General features: G+C 38.5%; 1 protein-coding gene across 8 annotated transcripts in view; it reads left to right on the forward strand.

The window, feature by feature from the left end:
- PTPN6 (protein tyrosine phosphatase non-receptor type 6) overlaps positions 1-26230 on the forward strand; it is a 36616-nt gene extending 10386 nt beyond the window's left edge. For all 8 annotated transcript variants that reach the window (XM_034411007.3, XM_087886503.1, XM_034411004.3 and 5 more), the window contains exons 6-17: positions 7714-7924; positions 11692-11808; positions 12993-13106; positions 13560-13656; positions 14956-15035; positions 15132-15281; positions 15814-15945; positions 19759-19913; positions 22243-22310; positions 23278-23429; positions 23920-24017; positions 25310-26230. In XM_034411007.3, the coding sequence (XP_034266898.1) occupies positions 7714-7924; positions 11692-11808; positions 12993-13106; positions 13560-13656; positions 14956-15035; positions 15132-15281; positions 15814-15945; positions 19759-19913; positions 22243-22310; positions 23278-23429; positions 23920-24017; positions 25310-25436 (1501 nt within the window). In that variant the 3' untranslated portion in view covers positions 25437-26230. The remainder of the gene's footprint in view (positions 1-7713; positions 7925-11691; positions 11809-12992; positions 13107-13559; positions 13657-14955; positions 15036-15131; positions 15282-15813; positions 15946-19758; positions 19914-22242; positions 22311-23277; positions 23430-23919; positions 24018-25309) is intronic.
- The last annotated feature ends 430 nt before the right edge of the window (positions 26231-26660 follow it).

Here is a 26660-nt window from a genome sequence, read left to right on the forward strand (position 1 = left end):
AGTAAACATAACCTCTCTGAGAACCTCTCCCAATTTCATGACTCCTGCATTTTGCCTTGGCTCAGATTGTTTTGCTTCCTGCTCTGATCCAGCCCAAGGACTCTGTATTTAGAAATCAAAACTGATTTCATCATTGTATAAGAATCATGCCAGAATAAAATAGCAGCCATTAAAATGCTGTAGCTTACATAAATGCTGTTACTCATATCATACTGCAGCTTAGTGATATCAGCTGAAAATATTCAAAACTACTAACAAAAATAATTCAAAGCAGCATTTAAAAATAAACCTGTTCCTTAAAACCAATATTAAACATAACATATGCAGCAGCTGAACCCGAGTCCAGAAAAGTTGGACTCAGAATCAATTAGAAAATGATCTAAATAAAACTGGATGACACTGTGACGTTAAGAACCAGAGGAAGTCTTCTGCAGTAGAAGTGAGCAGTTATCAAGAAGATTCACTTTGAATGGATATCAGACTAGCTTGAATAGAAGCTTTCCAGCTTTTTATACAGAATAGGCAGAGCTTTTCAGGAACAGCTAATCTTTAAGTAAATTGAAGGTTGCTTAGTACCTTTGACGATATACATAAGCAAACTGGTAATCAATATGTCATGAATAAGAGCAGTTATAAAGTCCTGATCTTTTAGAGCCTGTAAAATTGTAGATGTCATATTGTGGACTGACTGAAGCATCTCGAGCCTTTCCAGGTCAACATGCTGCAGAAATGACCACAGTTGGGATAACAGTTTAAGAACAGTATTTAACTATGTCTTTATTTATAGATTTCAACATTTCTTATAGGGTCTTTGAAAAGAGTGGAATAATTGCATGATAATAATAACAACAACAATATAATTTAAACTGGGGAGCAGTTACTTTAGAACAATCAAGAAAGTATATTGAAATCTGTTTTTCATTCTCTATTGTAATAATACACCACAACTAAAAGATTAAAAGCAAATGTTTCATTAGTATATTTGATATCTAATTAATCAAGATATGTGTTGGCAGTTGACAAATTACTTTGTAAAATGCATTGTGCAATTTAAAAATTAATGATGTAAGATTCTCTTACGCAAATTGAGAATAAGACACACAATACGTGAAATAGGCCTTATTTGATAGGTCATATAAAATAGTACCTCTCTAGCACAACAAGTGCAATTGCTGAAGTAAAAATATGCTCCATGTATAAGATAAAGAAAGGGATCTTAATATAGAGAATTAGACAATTAGCAATTAGACAAATGAGACTGCCCCATTACTCTTGTGAGTTCCACAATTTCAGGGTCTGAGATGATCTGTGGAAACAGTTTCAGTATTGATTGAAGAGGGTCCATTCAGGAGACAGACATTTTTGTGCAATTTTTTGTTTTGCCTCCAAGTTTTAACATTTTGTTTTGGAAAAAATACAATAAAAGCTACATTTAATAGCTTTATCAGAATGTGATATTATTTATGTAATCAGAAAAGTGCATGCCTTACTGTGCTAAATAATAATGACTTACTATTATTTAAAATCTGGAAGAAAAATAAAACACCAATAATGGATTCAAAAAAATGCTGTTGAGAAAACCCCATTTCAAGATTTTAGCTCATCTCCTAGAAGGCTATTTCAAGAAAACAAAGTAAAATTAAACAAAGTATTTGTTTTCTTGCAAGTATTTTTCCAGATGAAGAAATTTTAGGTGGAATTCTGTAATCGGGGGAATGAATGGCTTCAGGTTTTAGGTGGCACCAAGTGACTTAATTTTATTAAGAAATAAAATTAATAACATTATATATAGAGAGAGAGCGCAGCTGAAGGCTCAGCAAAATTCAGCATTGACCTGACAAACATAGGTCCCACATAGCAGGTATGAGCTTTGATCTGAGAAATTCAACTCTTATTTTGGTCATGAATGCACAGTTGAGAGCCTTGGGCTAGTTATGGCTGTGAAGTATTAATGCAACTGCAGTTGGGACCCCAGCAGGATGTCTCACGCATAAAGCTTCCTCCTTCTTCTCACTGCCACACTATCCCAGATGCCCTGGTCCTGACTGAATTTGAGATGTGCCCTCTTAACTGAGATTCATTTGATGCTTCTTACTTTCTACATCTGTTCTTTCCCTGCTCCCTGGCTTTACTTCAGTTTATACTGCTATTGGTTTTTTTTTCTCTTTAGCATTTTAGATTATGTTTTATCTGTATGGAATTAATTTTCATATTATGAACTGTCTACTTTTAATGATGGATGCTAGGTCTGTGAATTAAGACAGGACTGTACAGAGTTCTTGTATGCTGGGTCACATATTTTTTTAGATCAGCATCAGATTTTAATGTGCTGGCTAAATCAGCACAGCCAGTTTGTTCAAAAGCAACAGTTCACTCTGTGTGTGTGTGTGTGTGTTTTACAGAAAGAAATCACTCAGGCAATTAACTACCTGTAAATCAGAAAGTAACTAAATGTGGGTGAATATGGTAACACACTGTACTGAAGTACTTTTTTTTTTAATGTGACCAAAAGCCTATTTAAACTAGTTGAGATTGCTTTGGGGATAAGTAAATGAATTAAGAATATTATTTTTCTAATACGGTGACAGAAGTCACTTCTGTGTTTCATGAACACCTGTACTTCTGGCTGATTCAGGTTTTTTTTTTTTTTGCAGCTCTATGGTTCTATGTACCAGTTGGTGTATCATAAAAAAAATGAACAGTGTGTACTTACCCAGGACAACATAAAGCTTAAAGCTGTAGCAAAGAATACAATTATTTAATTTATTTATAAACCAAAAACAAAAGTAAAATAATAGGCAAAAATAAATATGAAAGCTTATATTGCTCTGTCAATGGTCTTCTATATGAAAGACAACTGAACCAAATTTTAGCTTGCATTGATACATATTAGAACATATCCAATCCGAGATGCATTTACTGTTTCTGACCTACCGGACATATATCAATGAGCAGTAGTAACAAATCATTTTGCAGGATGATTTACAACTGAACTGAAGGATGTATAACTTCCTCTTTCCATTTCTTTTAATGTACATGGATACATTTATTCTCTTCCAATACTAAAATATTTTTCTGCCACTAACATGGTGGGCAGGTATTTAATCTTCCCCCAATGCCTACTGTGAATGATGTTTATCAGTAGGTAGAGGTGAAAGTTCTCTTGTTAACCCCACATTTAAGTGGGAGAAGAATAAAGTTCATGTCTGTTTGATGGTCATACTCAGCACCCAAATTTAACCCTAGCTTTCTTCAACTCTAAGACTGTCCAAAGTTGTATGATTTCATTGACAGATTTTCTAAATACCAAGAAAGTGAACCCAAATGGCACATTACAATGCCACATATCATCTTTCATTTCTTTTTCCAGGATGAGAGAACATGGTTACTTATATTAAATTTCTGAATCAGCAGGAAAAAGACTACTTTAGGCTTTTGTACAGAATTGCAAAGTTGTTTGATTTCATTGACAGATTTTCTGAATGCCAAGAAAGTGAGCCCAAACAGCACATTACAATGCTTGGGAGCAACTTAGGAGAAATCCTTCTTTCATGTGCCAGATAAATATGCCCAGAAGAGGAGAGGAATCTTCAAATTAGCTTCTCTTACACATCTGAACAGCTCAACTAGTTCATAACAAGAGAAATGGCCCTTTCCATTGTATCTTATGTCAGCCTTTAAAGATTAGTACTTTAAATTAAACAGTTGGCCACCAGGGTAGATTTTCAGAATAAGCATCCTGTCATTTCTGTATCTTGCACTGATGAGCAGTTTAGCTACCATGTATGACACCACTTTCACTCTGATCTTATTTAAGCAATGCCTTAAAAATCAGGGTTTCCCCCCCAAGACTCATGCCATAGTGGGTGGTAGACCCCTTGAGATTTATAGCAATAGCACTTAGATTTATACACTATTCCATAGTGCTTTACAGCCTTCTCTGGGCTGTTTTTACAATGTCAGCATATTGCCCCCAACAATCTGGGTCCTCATTTTACTGACCTCAGAAAGATGGAAGGCTGAGTCAACCTTGAGCTGATCAGGATTGAACTTCAGGTTGTGGGCAGAGTTAGCATGTAATATTGCATCTAACCACTGCACCATCAGGGTTCCTGCATAAAACGGATTTCTGCAATTTCCCCAGATATCTGCTTCCTGCATTGTTTATATTGCAATGTTTTAAATCACTTTCAATTGTAAACCACCTAGAGATGTAATGGAATTGGGTGATGTATTAATGTAATAAATTAATAAGTGGTACACATAGTCCTTGACTTATGACCTATTGCTTAATGACCATTCAAAGTTATGACAGACACTCCAAAAGGTACTTATGGCATGGTTCTGAACTTCTGACAGCCATCTCCCCCTCTCTTCTCCCCTAGTAACATGACTGCATTTCAGGTATTCAGCAACTGGGCTACGTTTATGGCCATTTGCAATGTCCCAGGGCCTGATGATCATGATTTACAACATTTTTGCTGAAAATACATTGTTTGCTTTTGGTTTTCAGCAAAAATGTCCCATAGTAAACAATGGGTCAGCTTAACAACCACAGCGTTTGCTTAATAACTGCCACAAAAAAAAGTCTTAAAATCAGATAAATGGCCAGTCTCCATTATAATTGTAAATCAAGGACTATCATAATTTGTGTAAGTACAGTAATACAAGAAAAAAGTCCCCTCCATAAGAAGATTTTTCCTCATCTTTTTGTCAATCAATGATGCTATATCTTAATCTGATTTTGGGTTTGTAACCTTTTGATTCACTTTGAGGCAACTGATTCAAATTTATAGATTTGCAGTAAGAAAGCCAAGAAAGTCAAAAAGTGTTTAACAAAACAATGCCTCAGTGGAAATGGAGTTACAGTATATAAATATTAATCTTCTAATTTCATTTCAAAATAATGTTCAAATTTTGAAGTTCAAAAAATTTACTCTTTTGATGTAGTCTAATTACTAACTATAGATACAAAATCCTCACACTCTTTATATTTCCTACATATAATTCTTTAACAAGGAATAATTATTTTGCTATGTATTTTTGAAGGAATATAGGGCTAACATATACAAACATACATACAATAAAAAATATAGTATATTCAGGCTTGAGACAAGATTCACTGAGAGGAATTTTGATTTTTTCCCCTTCATTCCAAAGGGTCAATGTCATCTGAAAAAGCCCTATTAATCATGGAGTGTGCAACAGAATGACAAAATTCACATTTGTTTTCTTTTTGGTGCCAAGTTGGTGTGTAATTCATTGGGGCTCATTAAATAAATTCCTAAGCACTTTAATTTCAGAGAAAGATCCAACATTTTCATTTTACAGATGCATTTCATGCTCAGGGAATGTTTATGTAATTTACAGTCGGGTATGCGTTAACACTAAATGAACTTACGGGAAATATAAAAAGGGTTGTAAATTTTAGGATTTGGTCTGACCAACTAAAGCTTCTGGTAACTGACCAAATGGAAATCTAATGTCATAGATGAAGTAATAAAACTCTGTTTGCAGCACGTCTGTATAGGCAGAAGAACACAACAAGGTGACATTGGGGCAGTGGTGAAATGTAAAATTTGTTACTACCGGTTCCGTGGGCATGGCTTGGTGGTGGGGTAATGTGAGTGGGTGAGCATGGCCAACTTTTTTTTTTACTTTTAAAAGCATTTTTTTCTACAACCTCTTTGACTGAAGAGGTTGCAGAAAAAAATGCTTTTAAAAGCCTCTGATGATCTTGCGGCTCAGCTAGGATCGTCAGAAGCTTTTAAAAGCATTTTTTTCTACAACCTCTTCGGCCGAAGAGGTTGTAGAAAAAATGCTTTTAAAAGCCTCTGACGATCCCAGCTGAGCCGCAAGATCATCAGAGGCTTTTTTTTTTTACTTTTAAAAGCATTTTTTTGGCCGAAGAGGTTGTAGAAAAAATGCTTTTAAAAGTAAAAAAAAAAAGCCTCTGATGATTGCACGGCTCAGCTGGGCAGGGTGGGGGGGGCAGGGATTTTTGCTAGCAGTTCTCCGAACCACCCATCACCATCACCAGGAGCATTTCACCCCTGCATTGGGATTTTCTCCTCCCACTCCTCCCACAAGCTACTGTGTCATGATAACTAAATTTATAACTGAGAGGAGATTAACAGCCATGCCATTATAAGTTTCACCTGTGATATTTCCAGAGACCCAGGAAAGGAAGACATGGAGGACATTTGACTTGGGAATGGAACACCCTGGCTGCCTGCCCCCCAAATACGTTCGTGGGGTTATTTCATTGAGCAAAGTCTTGCCTGTTCACCTGGCAAGGTTTTGTATGAACAAGTTTTCTTGGTTACTTTTGCGTAGACTTGGTAAACATGGTTTTGGGAATGCTGGCATCAGCAGCTCATCCACATCAAGGGAAGGGATTGATCTCACACTGTTGTGCTAAGAGCTAGTGAGATATTGGGTAGGAAATTGCTAGAACATTGCTTCCTATATGCTGACTAAATGTTTAAAAAGTTGTGCCTTAGTACCTTTTGCTACTGCCTTTGAAATAATTTTCACTATTACAACTGAAAGTTTAACTTTTATTTTAAAAAATTAAGATTTAATTCTGTTAAGGTTTTTGATTAATTTTTGTAGCCCATCTGGGTAGTTCTAGATCCAGGTTTCTGAAAAACACTGAGATACTGAGGTACAATACTGGTAGTCCTCAACTTACAACCATTCATTTAGTGACCATTAAAAGTTACAACGGTACTGAAAAAAGGGGCTCCTGACCAGTTTTCACACTTACATCTGTTGCAGCATCCCCCGTGGTCACACAATCAAAATTCAGGCTCTTGGCAAGTGGCCTGTATTTATGACAGGTACATAGTCCCAGGATCATGTGTTCACCATTTGTAACCTTTCCAGATGGCTTCTGACAAGCAAAGTCAATAAGGGGGAAGCCAGATTCACTTAATGACCACATGATTTAATTGGCAACTACGGAGATTTGCTTAACTACTGTGGCAAAAAGGGTTGTTAAAATGGGTGAAACTCACTTAACAATTGCCTTGCTTAGTAATAGAAATTTTGGGTTCAATTATGGTTACAAGTCAAGGTCTAGCTATACTGCTGTACAAAATGGTGGCAAATCCCATTAGAGAGCTTTTTCCTCACTGTTAAACTGAGCTGATTTTCCTGCCATTACCTATATTACCTACATTAACAAATTAACTTTGGGTAAATCACATTGTTTTATTTTCTCCACGTAGTTTATGATGTCCTTAACACTTGCTGTCTTGATTCCTTTTCCCGTAATAAAAGTTTTTTTCTGCTTTTTCACAGTCAGGCTGTTTTTCATTTTTTTTAATTTACTGAGATTTGAGTAAAAAATGTTAGGATGAATTTACTGAATGCTAAATGGTAAAGCAGACAATAACATACATAGAACAAAAACAAAATTGGCCCTTATTAATATTTTAAAATCTATGCATGCACGTTTATCCTATCAGGGCGGAAAATAATCAGTACAAATAAGAATTATGGCTAGATTTGTTTCACTGTTTACATAAAGCAAAAACAAAACTTAATATCTTTATGCTGATTCATGTAGCTTTTTTAATAATTGTTTTTCCTCTCTGTCCCTTCTTGGTAATGATCCAAATTTTCCATTAGTCTAATTACATTCCAGTCACTTTTATTTTGTAGCTACTCTACAAATTGGTTATTTATTTCTCCCCTCTTCTTTCTCAGATGGTACCATGGACATCTTTCTGGTCCAGCAGCTGAGGCTTTACTCCAAGCCAAGACTGCACCATGGACTTTCTTAGTGCGTGAGAGCCTTAGCAAGCCTGGTGATTTTGTGCTGTCTGTCCTGACTGACCAGCCTAAACCTAGGACTGATGTTACTGGAGCCCACAGCCAGGAACGACTCAAAGTTACCCATATCAAGATTATGTGTGAGGTGAGAAGGTGGGAGAGAAGGTAAAGGAGGAGATAGAGAGGACTTTATTACCTGTAAGATGATATACAAATCATTTTCTCATTTTCACCTTATGTGGTTCCAGATGACAATCCAATTGGAAATTTCATGACTCTTAACAGTTGATTATCAATTGATCTGTAATATTTCACATTTGTATCCATACGTTCGGTATCTTTACCAATGAAAGGTTAGTTGCACTTCAAACAAAAAGGGAATCAAGTTCCTAAAAGAACCTTGTTTGGCCATAGTAGATGACAAAGGTAGCTGTAGTCAAGTCTCTTGAGATTTAGGAGCTGGAACCTCAGAGGTACGAGTGGCATCATGTGCACCAAGATGTGGATCTGATGAAGTAGAGATGGAATGTAACATGTCCTTAGTCAAGGGAGAGACTAATCTCTGATAGATCAAGAGAAGAGCTTGACTGTGTCTCTGGGTTCATCTGTGCTCAGATGGAAGCCATTGACTCTGCAGTACACAGTCAGCCTCACAGCCTAAGCATAACATGGCTTCTTTTTTTGATACCGCCCCCACAGCGGAGTTTCTACTTATTCATCTGGAGATCTTGAGAAAGAGGTTAAAAGTCTAAAATGTCTGGTGAAACCTGGAGATTTCACTTCTCTAGAAATACTTCATTATTGTCAGGCTCAAAACCAAGAATGACATTCTTCCAAGCTGAGATTGTTATTACTTAACACTTACAGATGAAATCTTGCCAGACTGAAGATCCTGTTATCTCAATCTACTATATACTCTGTGAACTATTAGGGAGGATCTGCCCTTAAGAGCCCTCTAAATACAATGTTTAGTGTCCCAGAAGAGACAACTATTAAAGAGAAAGTAATAATTTTAACTGTTCATTAATTATACTTAATCTCTACTTAGAGAATTTAGAAGCCTAGTTTCTCACCTCCAGGTAGAGAGGCACGTTGATTTATCAGCCAAGCTGATAAAAAGTGCTCATTGTTAATTGATTTTGTGGGGATGTCCAATATCATTTGCATATTCAAGTTTCCCCAGACTGCCATTAAGTATGAGTGCAATGAAATCCAAAATAGGCATTTTCCCCCTGATTCTAAAATGTAGCTCCTAGAATCATTAACACCTCAGTCCTGTGTATGTCAAATTCCCTGTTCATTGTAATCTGGAGACATAACCCCCCAAAATCACAGAAAAGGAATTAAGTATTAGAATGACAGAGTCTTGGACTTCTTCTAGTCCAGGGGTGGGCAAATGCGGCTTTTTTACAACCTGTGGACTTCAACTCCCAGAATTCCTGAGACAGCCTGAGACAGCTGGCTCAGGAATTCTGGGAGTTGAAGTCCACAGGTTGTGAAAGAGCCACATTTGCCCACCCCTGTTCTAGTCCAACCACCTGCTCAAGCATTCCGAACAAATGGCTGTCCAATCTCTTCTTAAAAACCTCCAGTGATGGAGCTTCCACAACTTCTGGAGGCAAGTCCCTCCACTAATTAATTGTTCTAACTGTCAGGAATTTCCCCTTAGTTTTAGGTTGGTTCTCTCCTTGATTAGTTTCCATCCATTGCTTCTTATCCTGCCTTCAGGTGCTTTGAAAAATAGAATGACCTCTCTTCTTTGTGGCAGCCCCTTAGATATATTAATAATGACAACTAGCTCCAGACTTGCAAAGAATCCTTCTTAGTGGTTTCATATAGATGTTAAGTAACACAGGAGACAAGAAAGAATCCTGAAATCTTTCATTATTATTTTTCTGTAGTGTCTGGAGAAAAAGGGATAAACAATTCTTGCAATCCTCTAGGTCTCCTGAATCATACTACTATATCAGTTTAAAATTCTGGTGTAACTCAAAAAATGAATCTTTTGAATAATATCAAGCATTTATTAGGAAAATACAAGCGCATTGTTTTCTAGAAAAGAAAACATTGATGTGTATTTGGTTTAGGTTGGATTAAATCTCAGGAGACATTGGATAAACAAGGGAACAATATGAATGAAAATTAGGTCCTAAGGAAGAATAGCTTGGAAAGAAACTGGCTCTTTGCCTTGAGCACACAATATAAAAGCAACCCTCACTTAGTACTTCAGTCTAATATCCATTGCCCATATAGTAGAAATCAGGGTTAGATTATATATGGGCCCTGGAAAATTTCACATCACAGCCTGTACTGGGTTTAGGATTCCTTCTTTTCCTTCCCAGCAGCTAACTGCTGCTCCTGAGGCGATTCAAAGAATGAAAGCTTCCTGATGTCTTTTCCCTTTTTTGTTATTGTTGTTAGTCACGAAGTCGTGTCCGACCCATCGTGACCCCATGGACAACGTTCCTCCAGGCCTTCCTGTCCTCTACCATCCCCCGGAGTCAGTGGTGGGATTCAGCCAGTTCGCACCACTTCAGGAGAACCGGCTGTTAACTTTCTGAGCAGTTTGGCAACCCGGTTGTTGGAAGAAATCATTAGGGCAGAGAACTGGTTCTTAAATTACTTGAATCCCACCACTGCCCGGAGTCCATTTAAATTCACGCCTTCTGCTTCAGTGATTCCATCCAGCCACCTCATTCTTTGTCGTCTCCTTCTTCTTTTGCCCTCAATCATTCCCAGCATTAGGCTCTTCTCCAGTGAGTCCTTCCTCCTCATTAGGTGGCCAAAGTATTTGAGTTTCATCTTCAGGCAATAATCCATGAAGAGGTTTCCCTTTTTATTTAGCCTCAAAGGGAAGGAAGTTGTCCCTTTGCTTAGGGATTGGTCTTCATTAGTCTACATTAGGCTTTACTTAGTAGCAGGGATGGGAGAAGCAGGGACTTTACCACTTGTGTCCCTGTGGTTTCATCTTACAGGGATATTTAAGAGCTTGCCCTGCTAGAGGTGCCCATCAACAAAACATTAAAAATCACGCAAAAGAAGAACGAACAAGGGAGGAGTCAGAAACTTCAAGAGCTATTAAAAACATTGAAAAGGACTCTGTGAAGAGTCAATTTGTAGGAGCAAAGACCTCATCCTCAAAATGGAAATATTAAAGTAGCTGTGCCTTGTAGAAGGCATACATGATTGTTCAGAGGTTATATGGAATTTATGAGATTATCAATAATGTATCCACAGCTACCTTTGCCTGGATGGATGCCCTTTGGAGCTGCTGTACCAAGTCTTTGGTTTCCCTTTGGAATGCTTTGCAGAAGCCCCTCCCCAATACAATAAAACAAAACATAATCTTAAGAAGAGACCAACATTTTAATTATCCACTATTTTGCCTAAAAATACATTTGCATAAAGAGATGATCACATGATTGATAAAAGAGCCTTGGTAGTACAGTGGTCTAAGGCACCTTGTTATTAAGCTGGTTATTAAGACCAGCTGCCTGCAATTACTGCAGGTTCGAATCTCGCCAAGGCTCAAGGTTGACTCAGCCTTCCATCCTTTCTAAGGTAGGTAAATTGAGGACCCAGTTGTGGGGGCAATAAGCTGACTTTGTATAAATATACAAAAGGATGAAGGCTATTGCTGAGCACATTGTAAGCCGCCCTGAGTCTCTGGAGAAGGGCGGCATATAAATCAAATTTTTTTTAAAAAAAAAACAGAGATAAAATGTGAATAAAATATTTAATTGCTTTAATTAAAGTTGTGATGATTAGCTTTCCACAGGATTGAAAAGATAATAGCTCAGTAAAAAATAAAATATAGGAACAAGATTAAGTGTGTGTATACATAGACACTAAGGCACCTACATATATGAGGGACTGGAATAATAATGCTTTTTGTTTTCTCATTTTTTCTAGAAAGGGCAGTACACAATTGGGGGTACAGCAAGATTCCTCAGTTTGACTGACTTAGTGGAACATTTTAAGAAGACAGGAATTGAGGAGGCATCTGGATATTATGTATATTTGAGACAGGTAAATAAACTATTACTTATCAGACTTATCTCTGAATTGTTCAAAAGGTAAATTTCATTATGTTGTCCAATACAGTTTATAGAAGGTGATATAGATATGTAAATTCAGACATTATCATGTATTATGTGGGTGTATCTGTAATGTATTATGTGTGCGTTGTGTACTGTATTATGTGTGCTTACTGTATTATTTATGTGTACCTGTAAATGTAATATTATTAGTATCAACAATATTATTCTCAAATTAAAGACAATCTATTCATGATAATCACACAGCCAATTGTGCTAATAAGGTGCGCATATACAAGGTAAATTAATGAATTCTAAACCACTACTGAAATTTAGCATCAGATACATCCATAAATCTTAACTTCATGTCTTTGATACTTTTCATTCATCAACTGCTTTTCTCAGACTCTAGTTTTGCTTTAATAATTAGTCTTAACATCCTGTACAGAGAAATAAGTTAGATTTGCACAAAAATAAGATGACTATGTGATTAGTTTGGTTTTGGTTTTGCAAGTTCTACACAATCAGTCATTGTGGCTTATAGTTTAGTAGGATTTATGAGCTCATAGTAACTTATTCAATAAAACATGACTAAGATTATACTTAGAGTGACATGTAAGGTATAAACCTACAATTTCCCCCAAGTATTTTGTTATCAAATTTGAAACAAAATTCATATGGTATGTCCAACTATAAAATGTCCATTTTCCCAAAGTCAGATTGGGAAAAGTGATTGATCCCTGCAACTCTCTTTATCTGCCTTTGTTATCCAGTGGTCCTTGCAATCTTAGTCTGTCTGCACATTTATCACATTTGCAAACAAAGTTCGGGGGTTGGTTGCAAATATGGATCATACTTAGTTTCTAAGAAAGTTACAAACCATCTGCAGGCTTCAGAGATATTCTTGGAAATATAACTCATTGCAGAAGCTAATGCTTTGCCTATAACCTGCTTTGCTTATAACCCTATAACCTTAATACTAAGTTTCTTAGTATTTATTTGTTTTATAAATTTAAGAAAAGATAAACAACATTAGGTTGGAGTAGGCATCTGACCAGTGACTAGTGAAATTGATAAGGGAAATATCCATGGGCACCTTGGTGCTCTTACTCTCTGTCTCAACATTCCATTTTTCCTTTTCTTTCTTCATTTCATCCCCCCATCCCCCTCTCCAAGCCTTTCAATGCCACTCGAGTGAATGCAGCTGACATTGAAAACAGAGTGGAAATGCTCAAAAGGAGGAGTCAAGCAGAAGAGGCAAACAAAGGTGGTTTCTGGGAGGAATTTGATGTGAGTAGAGTTTTCTGCAGTGAACTATTCCTCATGTTTTAGCCTCAGAATTCAATGCTGCAATCCCAAAATATATACATTATTTCTGGAACCTCTAAGAGCCCCAATGAAGATGGCTATTGGGAGCTGTAATTCAGCAACATCTGAAAGCCAGAATTTCCTTACCCGGAATACCTAAGAAATAGGACTCAGACCAATGATGTCTCAAGCAGAAATTCATTTCTTTATCATAGAAAGCATCAGTCCTCATACTTTCTTGATGTGAGGTAGCCTTAGCCAACAGGGACGTAATCAATAGTCATATAGTAATTGTGAAATACAACACATCCATTAATTGAACAATTTAAACATTTGAAGATTTATTTTTCCCCATCTCTTTTTAAAATATAGATGTGCCTCTTTTCTTCAGCTGCCAGCTGCATTACTAAAACTTATCTTCATTTCTTCCTTCAGAGCCTGCAGAAACAAGAAACGAAGAACTTGTATGATCGACACGAGGGTCAAAGACCAGAAAATAAGATCAAGAACCGCTATAAGAATATCTTGCCCTGTGAGTTTGGTGTTCAACTTTGCTTAGCCTATGCATGTAATACAATCAGATAACTACGATGTAAATACTTCTTCTGCGGTTGAAATATTACAAGTCTGTCTCTGCTTTTCAAAACAAAAAAATCCATAAAAATATACAGCATGGAAGCAAAAGTCTGGTTAGCACTTTATTGCATGTTGCACAACCTTTCATAGATATATTGCCTTATGAACTAACTTTTCTCCTGATGGATAGTCAAATTAATTTTCTTCCAGTTTGGATGCCCAAACATTTAAAGGAAAACTTTTTCAGTTTGAGCAACTAGCAAAATTATTTATTTATTTTTATAAAATTTTACTTGAGAATGAAAAAATGCTCCATATCAGAATAAAATAATATAAAACTGGCAAATACCTTTAAATGATTAAAACAAGACTATATATTAAAATAGGGAAAGCACGTAAAAAATGAAAGTAGAAAAATAGAGACCACCTTTGGTGGGAAGGTAACAGCGTTCCGTGCAACTTTGGTGTTTAGTCATGCCGGCCACATGACCACGGAGACGTCTTTGGACAGCGCTGGCTCTTCGGCTTTGAAATGGAGATGAGCACCACTCCCTAGAGTCGGGAATAACTAGCACATATGTGCGAGGGGAACCTTTACCTTTATATATTAAAATCTAAAACAAACTAACAAGTTAAGATAAATGTGAGAAAGTAATGGAATGTGACTAAAACGAGAGAGGGAGGAGCAATAATGCAATTCAAGCTCTTTGGGTTTCTTCCGTGGCATTGGTGAATAACCTATTTCTCGTGAGAGTAACTCCTGCCAGTCTCTCCTTCCCAGGACTATGGTTCTCCCCTTTCCTCCCCATCCCTTCAGCTGTGAAGTCATCAGGGTACTGTGGCTACAATGGGTATGTTTGGTATATCAGCTTTGTTGAACTGCTGTTCTTTTTGCTCACTGCCACAGGCTGCCTGCTGAGGGCTTTTTTCCCCTATTCTCTCTCCTTCCCTGGATGGAGAAGGAAAGGCACATTACCTCTGGTCTTTTCTGCAGGATGTTAGAATCTCCTTAAAAAGAAAGAAGTAGAGGAACTGAATAACAAAGCCTTGCATTCCAATTAAGTAGTGTTATTGAGGTCAGAGTATTTGCCAGTGCTATTTTGGAAATAAGAATTTCAGCATTGTGTTTTCAGGTGCTTCAGATGGGTCATAGGAAATAAAAACTGTCTCCTGCCATTTGTATCTAGAAAATTTACTAAAGTCCCTTTCACAAATTGTGTGATTCTTCAGTGACGTTGCTTGTCTTATCTTCCAGTTGACCACTCCAGAGTTATTCTTCAAGACAGAGATGTGAATATTCCTGGGTCTGATTATATCAATGCCAACTACATCAAGGTGAGGATTAGTTTACTCTGTAATATCTGGAGAAAAGAAGGGGTGGGAATTTATTTCTTGAGGTTTTTTTAATCTCATCTCTTTATTTCTTGGCAGAATGAGCTGTTCAGTCCAGAGGAATGCAGTAAAACCTATATTGCCAGCCAAGGTTGCCTGGAAGCCACCATTAATGATTTCTGGCAGATGGTATGGCAAGAAAATTCACGCATCATTGTGATGACCACTCGGGAGGTGGAGAAAGGACGGGTAAGTAGACAGACAGACAGATGATAAATAGATAATAGATAGATGAAAGATAAATAGAAAGAGATGGATGGCTGGATCGATGGATTGATAGATGGATAGATAGATAGATAGATAGATAGATAGATAGATAGATAGATAGATAAGACAGATAGATAGAGAAAGAGAGAGAGAGAGAGAGAGAGAGAGAGAGAGAGAGAGAGAGAGAGAGAGAGAGAGAGAGAGAGAGAGAGAGAGGGAGGGAGGTTGCTAATCTCCAAGATATGAGCTCAGCATAAACAATCTGTACCAATGAGAGAAATTCAGGGAGAGGACCAAACAGCACAGAGATATGCTTCATCATAATTCTTCCCTTAACATTGAATTGGACTTCCACTAAAATCACTTCAGCTGCCCTAAAAATTGCTTCAAAGTTGCACTTAAGGAGAAACCTGTAAACTTGTTTAATTGCTTTTAACGAAGGTCTAAATTTAACTAACGTTCCAATGGTGCTCTTTCAGTCCCTCTGCCTTATCTTTTTCTGGTTTCCTAATAGAATAAATGTGTTCCCTACTGGCCAGAAGTAGGAAGCAGCAAAGAGTATGGGCCTTATATTGTGGAAAATATTGGAGATCGTGAGGCGATAGACTATAAACTCCGACAACTTCGGCTTTCACCAATCAATAATGTGAGTACCTGAAGCCTTCGAATATTTTCCTCATGCATCCAACTTTGACTCCAAACCTTAGTGGGAACTAACAAATGAAAAGGAGACAGAGGTATAATACTCTTTTTCCCCCAAGTTTGGTGTGTCCATCCTTTGAACTAGTCTGAATAGGAGTCCTTTTGATGATGATTACACACAAAAGATCTTGGCTGAATGGACACCGCTTGATCTCCTTCCAGCCATTGATTGAAAGCATTCATTCTCAATGGTGTTTGGCATCTCAGTGCAATCTTTCCTAGAGGTTTGTTTCCTTCCCTCCCGCACCTGTTTGCAAGGGCCAAATATACTGACAAATATTTGCTAGGGTTTTGGTTATGGTGTATTCTAATGTAGACAGCAGCTCAGAAGAGCATAGACATAGCACAGGAAGCCATATCCACATCCCTAATAGGTCATCTGGAAGAACTCTTAGCTCAACTGGGGGATGAAAAGGCTTCATTTTGGGCAGAAGCAGCATCTCCTGGGAAGCCACCTTTTTCTCTTCAAACCAGTGGTGAAATCTGAACTGGTTTGCCACTGGTTCGCTGGCCGCGCATGCACACTGCAAACCAAGCGCACATGCGCGTGCATGCACACTACACACCAAAAGGAGGCTTGGGAAGGTAAGTAAAACAGCAAGGGGGGATCAGCTGTGCCACACGATTTAGATTCCCTAGAAAGCAGGATTTCCTGCTTTCTAGTGATTTTAAATCGCGTGGCACAGCTGATCATTGGAAATACCGGTTCAGAGGAACTGGTAGCTTTTTTATCAGTAGCGTTTTTATCACTACCGGTTCACCTGAACCAGTGCGAACTGGTAGCATTTCACCACTGCTTCAAACCCCAGTGACAGAATTAGTTTGTCTACAGCAGGGGTCATCAACCTTTCGGACCTTCGGGACCACTAAATTCATAATTTTAAATCCCACGGACCACTAATATGATCTGCCTAATGACCAGCTGGGTGGGAGTGGCTAGGTGGTCATGTGACTGGGTGGGTGTGTCCAACTCTACTCACCCCTCCCCTCCCAGCCACTCCTCGCCTCCCTGCCCGGGCTCCTTAGGGCCCCAACAGGAAGCAGTTATTGAAGCTAAGCAGACACCACAAGAAAGAGTTGGCAAAACAGCTCAGTTCAAATTGGATCTGACTGAGAAGGAGGCTCAGTAGAAGCCCTCACTGAGGACTACGAGCATAGGCTTTCCAAGCAGAGGGAAGACCTGCGGGAGTGCAAGGCCAGGTACAGGCACCTGGAGGCTCAGAGGTCTGAGATGGTCAGCCAGTTTCAGGCCATGATGCAATCCCATTGGAACAAGGCCCCCCGACTCTTTGCCACCAGCTTCGCTTCCCTCCAGCCTTCGCCCAAAGTCCTGCACCAGGAGGCCGAAGCAGACCTCAAGTCGGAATTTCTGTCCCCCTCTGACCCACACACAAAGACCCTGAGGGGTGTCTCTCTGCAGTAACACAAATGTTCATTGCACGTATCTGTCCCAGGGGCCATAGTTGGAGGACCCCTGATTTAGTGCAATATAAAAAATGCAAATAATTTTTCTGCGGACCACCAAAATTTTCTCACAGACCACCAGTGGTCTGCGGACCACCAGTTGGTGACCGCTAGTCTACAGCATAAGATGCCATCCACTGCCATATCATATGCTGAGATGGATGTGAAAGTAATGCAGTCACTCCCGAGGAGGAAAAATAATACTTCCATGTCTCATCTCTCTCCCAACCTTAGTAACTTTTCAATAAAAAAGAACACCGCCACAAAGGGAAAAAAGAAACCCCTCTGTTCTGATGGGAGGCATCATTCCTTTTAGTCCAGTTGGACAATGGGAGTAGAACTCCAAACAGCATCACTGGGCCCAAGGGTCCTGCTTTTCCTCATTGGAGAATTATATTAAAGAGAAGAGGGAAGAGAACATGAAAGTTTAAAGGTCTAAAAAAAAGCATGCGTTCTTCAGACATTGCTGACTGAATCTGCTCATTTTGTGGATTCATTTGGATGCATAAAGAAGCAGATGGAAATCAAGTGGACAGGGCTAACCTAAAGGTGTGGGTAAGTGCAGAAACAGGCAATGAAAAGAAGTGGAGTTTTGCATTTCTCACCTCACAAACTGGGAGAGACAACACGGTAGAGGGATGGCAGTTCAGTCTAGACCAGGGATTTCCAACCTTGGCAACTTTAAGCCTGGAGGACTTCAGCCCTTCATGGCTTAGGCCTGAGGTACTTGCAGAACCATCTCCAGCCGTTCTCCCATCGTGCCGTGCGCTCTCACAGAGTCGGCCTCCTCAGGGTGCCGTCGGCCAAACAATGTCGGCTGACGACCCTCAGGGGGAGGGCGTTCTCTGTGGGAGCCCCGACCCTCTGGAATGGATTGCCCACTGAGCTCAGGACAGCCCCCGACCTTCTTTCCTTCCGCCGCGAGCTGAAGACGTGGCTCTTCCGCCAATTAAACTGATCCGTTTGGGGGTACACTGGTATAATTTTAAATCATTTTTTAACTGGTTTATTGATTTTAATTTTGTATTGTATTGTGATTTGTATTGAAGTTGTCATTTTGTAAGCCGCCTTGAGTCCCTAGGGAGAAAGGCGGCATATAAATCGCAATAAATAAATAAATAAATAAACTCCCAGAATTCCCCAGCCAGCAAAGCTAGAACACATCCCCTCCAGCAGCCAACACCCAGAGAAGCAGGAAACCATCAGAAACAATACTCTAATGAAGGAGCCGTTAAGAAGGAAACCTGCTGTATATAAAGAACCAGCAAACCCTCTCCCTCTCTCATTAATGATATTACCTACCCAGGTAATGAAATGTCTGCAATAAAACAATAGTTTCAGGGAGCATCAAAAACCCAACATTTCACACTTAATGAGCTGCATGATATTTGTGATGAAAAGTCCTGTAACTATATTTTTAAAACTGTTTAAATATTTTCCTTGAAAATAAAGAATATCATTTCAGAAAAATAGAGAACTACTATTTTAAAAGTCAGGAAAAAAAATGAAGCAAAATTGATCTGTGCATGCAAGTGAACAATACAAGGTAGCAGGGTGAAAATTATTTTTTCCCCTTGGTTCCACCTCCAACTTAATACAGGATCCATTTTTCAGTGTTACAAATCCCAGCTGGGTGTTTAAAAGAAGGAGAAGAAACATTTATTCCTCTTCCTTGCATCTTCTAGTGTTGTTTTTAAAAAGTGTGCTTCATTCAGAACACTTTAGAACAACTTCATCAAGATTGCAAGCACTGTCCTTTTGCAGGAATATTCTGCCAGATTTTTTGGGAAAGTGGATCTCAAGATACCCTTTTTAATTTATTTGCTCTTTGGCACTTTCTTTGGTCCAAAGCTTTAACACAGAACCTGGTACAACATCTGAGATACAATATTAGATGAACCCATGGTTAATGGCAATGAATAAGCCATTACGAAGCCCAATGCATGGAGGCCAAATGTACCAAGGGCTGGAACATCTGTTCCTTAATGGGACTTTGGGCAGGGGAAGCATTCTTTGTCCTCCTGAAGTTTCTGGCTGGCTGGCTGGCAGAAAAAGAAAACTAATCTTCTACTGTCAATATCGGGAGCTTTGTGGGTGTGTTTATTAGTTTCTGCAAGCACGACGGAAGAGCAGAAACAGCATAGAATAGAAGGAAAAACAGCAGACATGAGGGTGTGGTTTTGTATTCATATATTAGTCTGAACTGGTGTCGGGTTTCCTGCCTAAGCAGGGGGTTGGACTAGAAGACCTCCAAGGTCCCTTCCAACTCTGTTATTCTATTCTATTCTATTAGGGTGAGGCTGTGAGAGACATCTGGCATTACCAATACCTGAGCTGGCCAGACCATGGAGTGCCCAGTGAGCCTGGAGGGATTCTTAACTTCCTTGATGAACTCAATCGGATGCAGGAGAGTGTCCCAAGAGCTGGACCCATCATAGTGCACTGCAGGTGAGTGATCTTCTGCTAATGAGGGCGTATTGTGAAATATACCACAAAGAAAACTCTACATGCTACTGAGAATTTTATTTATCTGGTATCCAGCAAAACCGACCATGTTTAAAGATTATCTTCTTTTTAAAAGTTTTTATCTTTTTCTAAAAAGATGATACGAATCAATACAAACTAATAAAAGTAAAGCAAAAAGAAATCAAAGAAAAAGCTAAAAGTGCAAGAAAGGGAAAAAGTAAATAAAAAGAAAAAATAAAGAAAAAAGATACAAAGAAATGACTTCAGATCTTTATAACAGCTACAAGTATAATTATAAATTTACCACTTTCTCTAAAGCTACAACATACATATCTCTCTTCTCTCTGTAATCTATCTTGGCTAATCATCAAAATCATAAATGACATAATAACAGAATTGCAAGGGATCTTGGAGGCCTTCTAGACCAACCCCCTTCTCAAGCAGGAGACCTGCCTATACCATTTCAGACAAATGGCTGTTCTTTAAAACCTCTAGTGATGGAGCAAACTGGATGCAAGCTGTTCCACTGAGTAATTGTTCTCACTGTCAGGAAATTTCTCCTTAGTTCTAGGTTAGATCTCTATTTGATAAGCTTCCATCCATTGCTTCTTGTCTTGCCCCCAGGTGCTTTGGAGAATAGTTGACCCCCCCCTGTGACAGTCCCTCAAATATTTGAACATTACTATCACGTCACCCCTAATCCTTCTCTTCATTAGTCTGCACATACCTGGTACCTGCAACCATTCATCATATGTTTTAGCCTCCAGTTCCCTAATCATCTTTGTTGCTCTTCTCTGCGCTCTTTCTAGAGTCTCAACTGTTAATCACTGGAGGTTTTAAGAAGAGACTGGACAGTCACTTGTCTGAAATGGTTTAGGGTCTCCTACTTGAGCAGGGGGCTGGACTTGAAGACCTCCAAGGTCCCTTCCATTCTACTCCAGCATCCAAGCTGGAGACAGATGTAAATGTTGTTCAGAAAGAAACAATAGTGGAGGACTGTAAAAAGAAATTAAATAATTTTGTGAAAATAATTTAACAAAGATAACTGATTTAAGTACCTTCACTGGAAGCAAAACCTTTTATCAGAGGTCATTTCTTACAACATAATAATGAATTCAAAAAAAAGAGGCAAAAGAAAACACAAACTATTTTGGATGAGATAAACAGAAAAGAATTTTTAAAAAGTCTAGGAAAAAAATCCTAACAAATTAAGCTTTTACAATTATAGTTATCTATGCTAATAGCAAGAGAAATTGGAATAAAAATGAAAAGCAAAAAAACTTTTGAGTTTGCAAACAAATCAGGGAAATGGTTGGCATATAAATTAGTAAAAGAAAGAGAAATGGAATAACATTGAAACTCCAAGAGGGAGATACTGTACTAATGGACAGAGTGGCCAAGCAAAAAGCATTTCATCAATGTTTTTCTAACTTGTATAAAGTGAATGAAATCTCTCTGGAAGAAAATTATAAAAGAATACTTAAAGCAGTGGTTCTCAACCTTCCTAATGCCGCGACCCTTTAATACAGTTCCTCATGTTGTGGTGACCCCCAACCATAAAATTATTCCTAAAACCATCGAAAATAAGTCTTCCGATGATCTTAGGCGACCCCTGTGAAAGGGTCATTTGACCCCCAAAGGGGTCCCGACCCACAGGTTGAGAACCACTGACTTAAAGCAAGGGTGGGGAATGATGGTCCTTTTATGACTTGTGGACTTCAACTCCTAGAATTCCTGAGCTAAATATAAAACAAGATAAGAGAATTGTGGGAATAAAGATTTAAAAAGAGACTTAAAAGTTAAGGGGTTTTGAAGATGATTTGATGTTGGTTTTGGCAAATCCTTTAATGGAATTGAAAGATTAACGGGAAAACTAAACATTGGTGCATTAGCCAGTTTTAAGATCAACAAACAGAAGATGAAGATGTTAACAAAAAACATGAAGAATTTATGAATAAAACAGATTTTAAGAAGGAAAAAAAAGTAAAATATCTGACATCACCATGACAGATATAATTGTATGCCACTTAAAATAACTACGTTAAGCACAGTATTAGTTTTAAAAGCTATGTTAAGGTTAGGAGTAGGGTCATTAGGATGATAATGATGATGACGAAGATGACTCAAGCCGCCTTGAGTCTTTGGAGAAAGGCGGCATACAAGTTGAACAAATAAATAAATAAATGATATCCATTAAGTCGAGTCCAACTTTTGGCAATTCTCTGGTGACATAATCATATTGAAATGTGCCTATTTTGTGCCCAGAATGCACTCCAATGCCCATAATCCCCATTTCTTCTTTTTTCCACAGTGCTGGGATTGGTCGCACTGGGACCATCATTGTCATTGATATGACTGTGGATATGATTTCCACTAAAGGTGAGACCAGTTTGGGTATCTGACCTTGGATTGGCTGAAGCTTCCATTTGTGCTTCCCACTAGTGACCTGCAAACCTTTGATATACTATGAGAAAAAGGGAGGAAACACCATATAGGGAGAGCCAAGAATCACTTAAGGCTCTCTCTCTCTCTCTCTCTCTCTCTCTCTCTCCCTCCTTCCCTCCCCCCTCCCTCCCTCTCTCTTTTCTCTCTCTTAACGTGCAGAGCACATTAGGATGAAGTAGAGAAAAACCATTAATTAGCTATGACAGGGAAGTTGCTACATCTACCTTTCTGGTGATTGTCATTTCTAGGCATTTAGAGCCAAACTCTGCATGTGGACAGATCCATTGAAACTTAAACCCTGATCAAGTAAATATTTAGTCTATCAAGGTTGAAATTCTACAGACTTTAAGGAGGCTGCTACAGGTATCTTTAATCCTGTTTACATCTGGTAATGAACATAAACAGGTCATTTTTGCAAGTATAATCAGTGGGATTTAAAAGGGTTTAAATGTTGCTGGATTGTTGTTATGACTTAATTAGTAATTAAATCTTTTATTAAATAAACTTATCCTTTCATATTTAGTGGTTTACAAATTACCTTAAATGCTTCAGAAAAACAGCCTAGAAATTCTGAACATGTGTACTTCATCTGAAGAAACTACTGTAGTGCTTCTGTGTAAATATTTTACTTATTTATTAGATTTTTATCCCACCTTTATTACTTCATAAGTAACTCAAGGCCTGCGAACATACTTCCTCCTATTTTCCCCAAAACAACTCTGTGAAGCAGGAGTGTGAGTGACTGGCCCCAAATCATCTAGCCAGTTTTCATGTCTAAGGTGGTGCTAGAAGTCCCCGTCTCCTGGTTTCTGGGCCAGTACCTTAACCACTACACCCAATGGGTCCTGCATGTTTTAACCTGTTTTCCTATTCCTCTTTTCTCTTTCTCATTGTGTCCCAGGACTGGATTGTGACATAGATATTCCAAAGGCCATTCAAATGGTCCGGTCGCAGCGCTCAGGAATGGTGCAGACTGAAGCTCAGTACAAGTTCATCTATATGGCCATATGCCAATTTATAGAGGTCACCAAAAAGAAGCGGGACATTATGCAGGTAGTGGATTGAAGGAGGCATGCAAATGCCATTCTGTTACTTTGGGTGGTGATTGTATTTTCCTCTAGAGAAGCAGATTGTACCCTAGCAAAGGGACAATAGCTATGGCACATTCATCTTCTAGCAGCCACGTTAGAGACACTTGTTAGAGAACCAAGCTGATTTATCCTCATTGGCTGAGTCCTTGTCATCTTCACTAGCTCTGCAGTAATCAGTGGATCTTGACCAAGAGACTTGCCAGTCTGAGTCACAGCAAAGGAGAGATTTCAAATTCCTTCACAGACTGGAGAATGGAAAAAGAAGAATGGATAGTGGGAGAGCGGGTGTTTGTTTTGGTTGTGCGGGGAGACTTCAGCTTCCTTCTGTTCACATTTGGCAGTTTCAGCTCCTTGCCTTCCATACAGTAAGAGAGTGCTCAGTGAACAACAAATACACTCCCTCACACACACCGGCTCTAGCTTTACTTTTACTCATTTTCTCCCTGCTGCAGTCTCCGAAAGGAAGACTAAATGAATCAGAGTATGGGAATATCACCTACCCACTTGCCCAGAAGACTTCACATCCAAAGATTTCTAGAAAATCTTCCAGGTAAGATTTTACTTGCTTGTTCAAAGCAAGCAATGATATTTATGAAGACAATCCAATGTTCTGAAAGTGGTAGATTTTAGATAGTTAACACCATTCTTTCCTGGAGCAAACTCTAAACTATATGCAAGTTTCATGTCTTAAAAAATGTTCAGGAATGTTGAATTTAAACTGGATAGAAGAAATTAAGAAAATAATGGATATTTTCCTGGTCTCTATCAGTGACATACGTAACAACATCCTAAACTTGTTGTGTGTGTACCACTCTTCAAAACATTCTCTCTTTTTGGGGGGTACTATGATTGAAAACAAATATCTATATGAATGAAAACTTGAGAAACAATGTCCTAAGAGATAAGTTGAAAGATTTAGCTTAGAGGGGGGAAAAAATGAAAGGGAGTCATGATGGCAGTCTACATCATGTTTCTTGTCACACACAATAGAGATTACGTGTCACTTGTTGCTCTAAAATTTAATTTCATTAAAGCCGATTAATGAAAGTTGCAGGAAAATCACTTTCAGCTAAATGTTAACAGAACCTCTAAGACTATGAAGTATTTAACAGGTCATCTTTGAAGCGTCTTCTTTGCTGATGCTATTTTAACAACAACTTGGCAATCTGATGAATTGAAAGAATTCTGAAACTTGATCCTGTGTATATGTGAAAGCAAATGATTGATGTGCAAAGTCCAGTCCAATAATATGACTTTGTGCCATATATGTGCTGCATTGAAAGGTTATTTTTTAAAATGCTACATAACCTGCTCTATGTATGAAGAAGCCATCACATTTCAAAATAGCAGAAAGCACCTCGCTTTGACTAATAGGTACAGCTATCTACTGAATGGGCACAAAACTGGATTTAAATAAGCTGCCACATGTTCTCAGAATTTGAATAGTTCAAATATAATTTGAGGCCACACTCTGGATCTATAGACTCTCATTTATTCCTTTCCACCCCATCTCGACCCACTCTTCTTAGTGAATAACTTCCTTATTTTTTCATGTAAATCAAATCATATTTGGTCTATTTATGCAAACTGATTAAATGTGAGTTGCAAAAAAACCACAACAATAACAACATCCCAAGCCAAACTGGATTGAAAGCCAATATTTAATTGTTGCTTTCTTGTGGGTCATCTGATAAACAGAAAGCAACTATGTTTTTCCTTAAAGCAAGAAGGAGAGGAGTATGAAAAGTCGCATGAGGCTCATGCACATAATAAGCCCAATGATGATTCAACATTATCTATGAACCTTGTTTGTCATCTTTTGCTCTTTTTCTCCTTATACAGGCAAAGGGAGGAACCAACCCTGTATGAGAATTTAGACAACATGAAAGGGAAAAAGGAAGAGAAGGGTCAAAAACCATGGCCATCTGGGAAAGAAAAGAAACCTAAAGGCTCTTTGAAGAAAAAGTAACCATCATTGGCTCCATTCGCAGTGATCAATTTGTCCTTGCTAATAACAATTTTGTCTAGAGGTTTACAGAATTGTAGAGAGCTGTCCAACACATTTTGGTCATTGCATGGAAAAACCCAGCTGGCACTTTCTCCTTTCATCACTTCATTCTCTCTTGTCCCTTGGTCCCTTTCATATATTATTTTAAATTATCGTAGGCCTCTTAGATGTTTATTTCATTTGCATGTAAAATTTTGCACCCACTGTAATTGTGCAGATTGTTCTCAGCCACCAATTTATTGCCTTGATTCCTTCGTTACCTCCTAAACTTCCCCATCTTTCAGCACAACTACTAGGTAGATCTCTGCTGTTTTTGAGGCTGTGGAAAGTGGAAAGTGCCTTCTTCTTTAGTCTATAAACTAAAACACCTGCTTGCATTCCCTAGACCTCTCCTAAGAGGGCCTAGTCCTTCCCATTTTCTATAATGTACCCCTTACTAGGTGGTACAAAGCTTAGTATGGATCTGGAGCTGGCAAACCATGTACTTTCGCTTTGGGCCATTCCACTTATTGGACCCAGAGGCTGAATACAGTGCTTTTCAATAAGCATTGCTTCCAAAGCTTAAGCTTTCTAATCCAGTTTCTTCCTACTGTTTGTTTGAAACTTAATCAGATCAAAGCTGACCATGTTCCATTTACAACTGGGAACCACAAGCTCAACAGCTATCTGTTTATTCACCAGCCTTTTGGCAATTACACTCTGTAAATAATAGATTGGGTTGCTTTACTCTGTAAATAAACCAGATATTTGTTTGGTATGTGCCTCCTTTCACTTGCTCAATATATCTATTTAATATATTAATATATCTTAATATAGCATAGATTTTAATATAGTCATGGCCAGGAGCCCTATGCGCAACTGTGGGTTGTGCACTAGTTATGCCCTTTCCAAACCAAAAATTCCGTACTCATGGTAATTCATGCCCTAGTCACCACCTGTCTTGACTATTGCAACTCATTCCGCTACATGGGGCTACCCTTGAAAAGCATCTGGAAGCTCCAGGTTGTTCAATATGCAGCAGCCTACATGGTTTTGTGCAGACCTCAGTGTGCACATGTATCACCTCTCCTGCGGGAACTGCATTGGTTGCCAGTTTGCTTCTGGGTGCAATTCAAGGTGCTACTTGCCACCTTTAAAGTCCTTCATGGCTTGGGACCATCTCTTGCCAGTCATATCCACCCAACC

This window comes from Pantherophis guttatus, chromosome 2 (assembly GCF_059756535.1).
Source record: "Pantherophis guttatus breed Tessera chromosome 2, ASM5975653v1, whole genome shotgun sequence".
In the NCBI taxonomy this organism is placed as follows: domain Eukaryota; kingdom Metazoa; phylum Chordata; class Lepidosauria; order Squamata; family Colubridae; genus Pantherophis; species Pantherophis guttatus.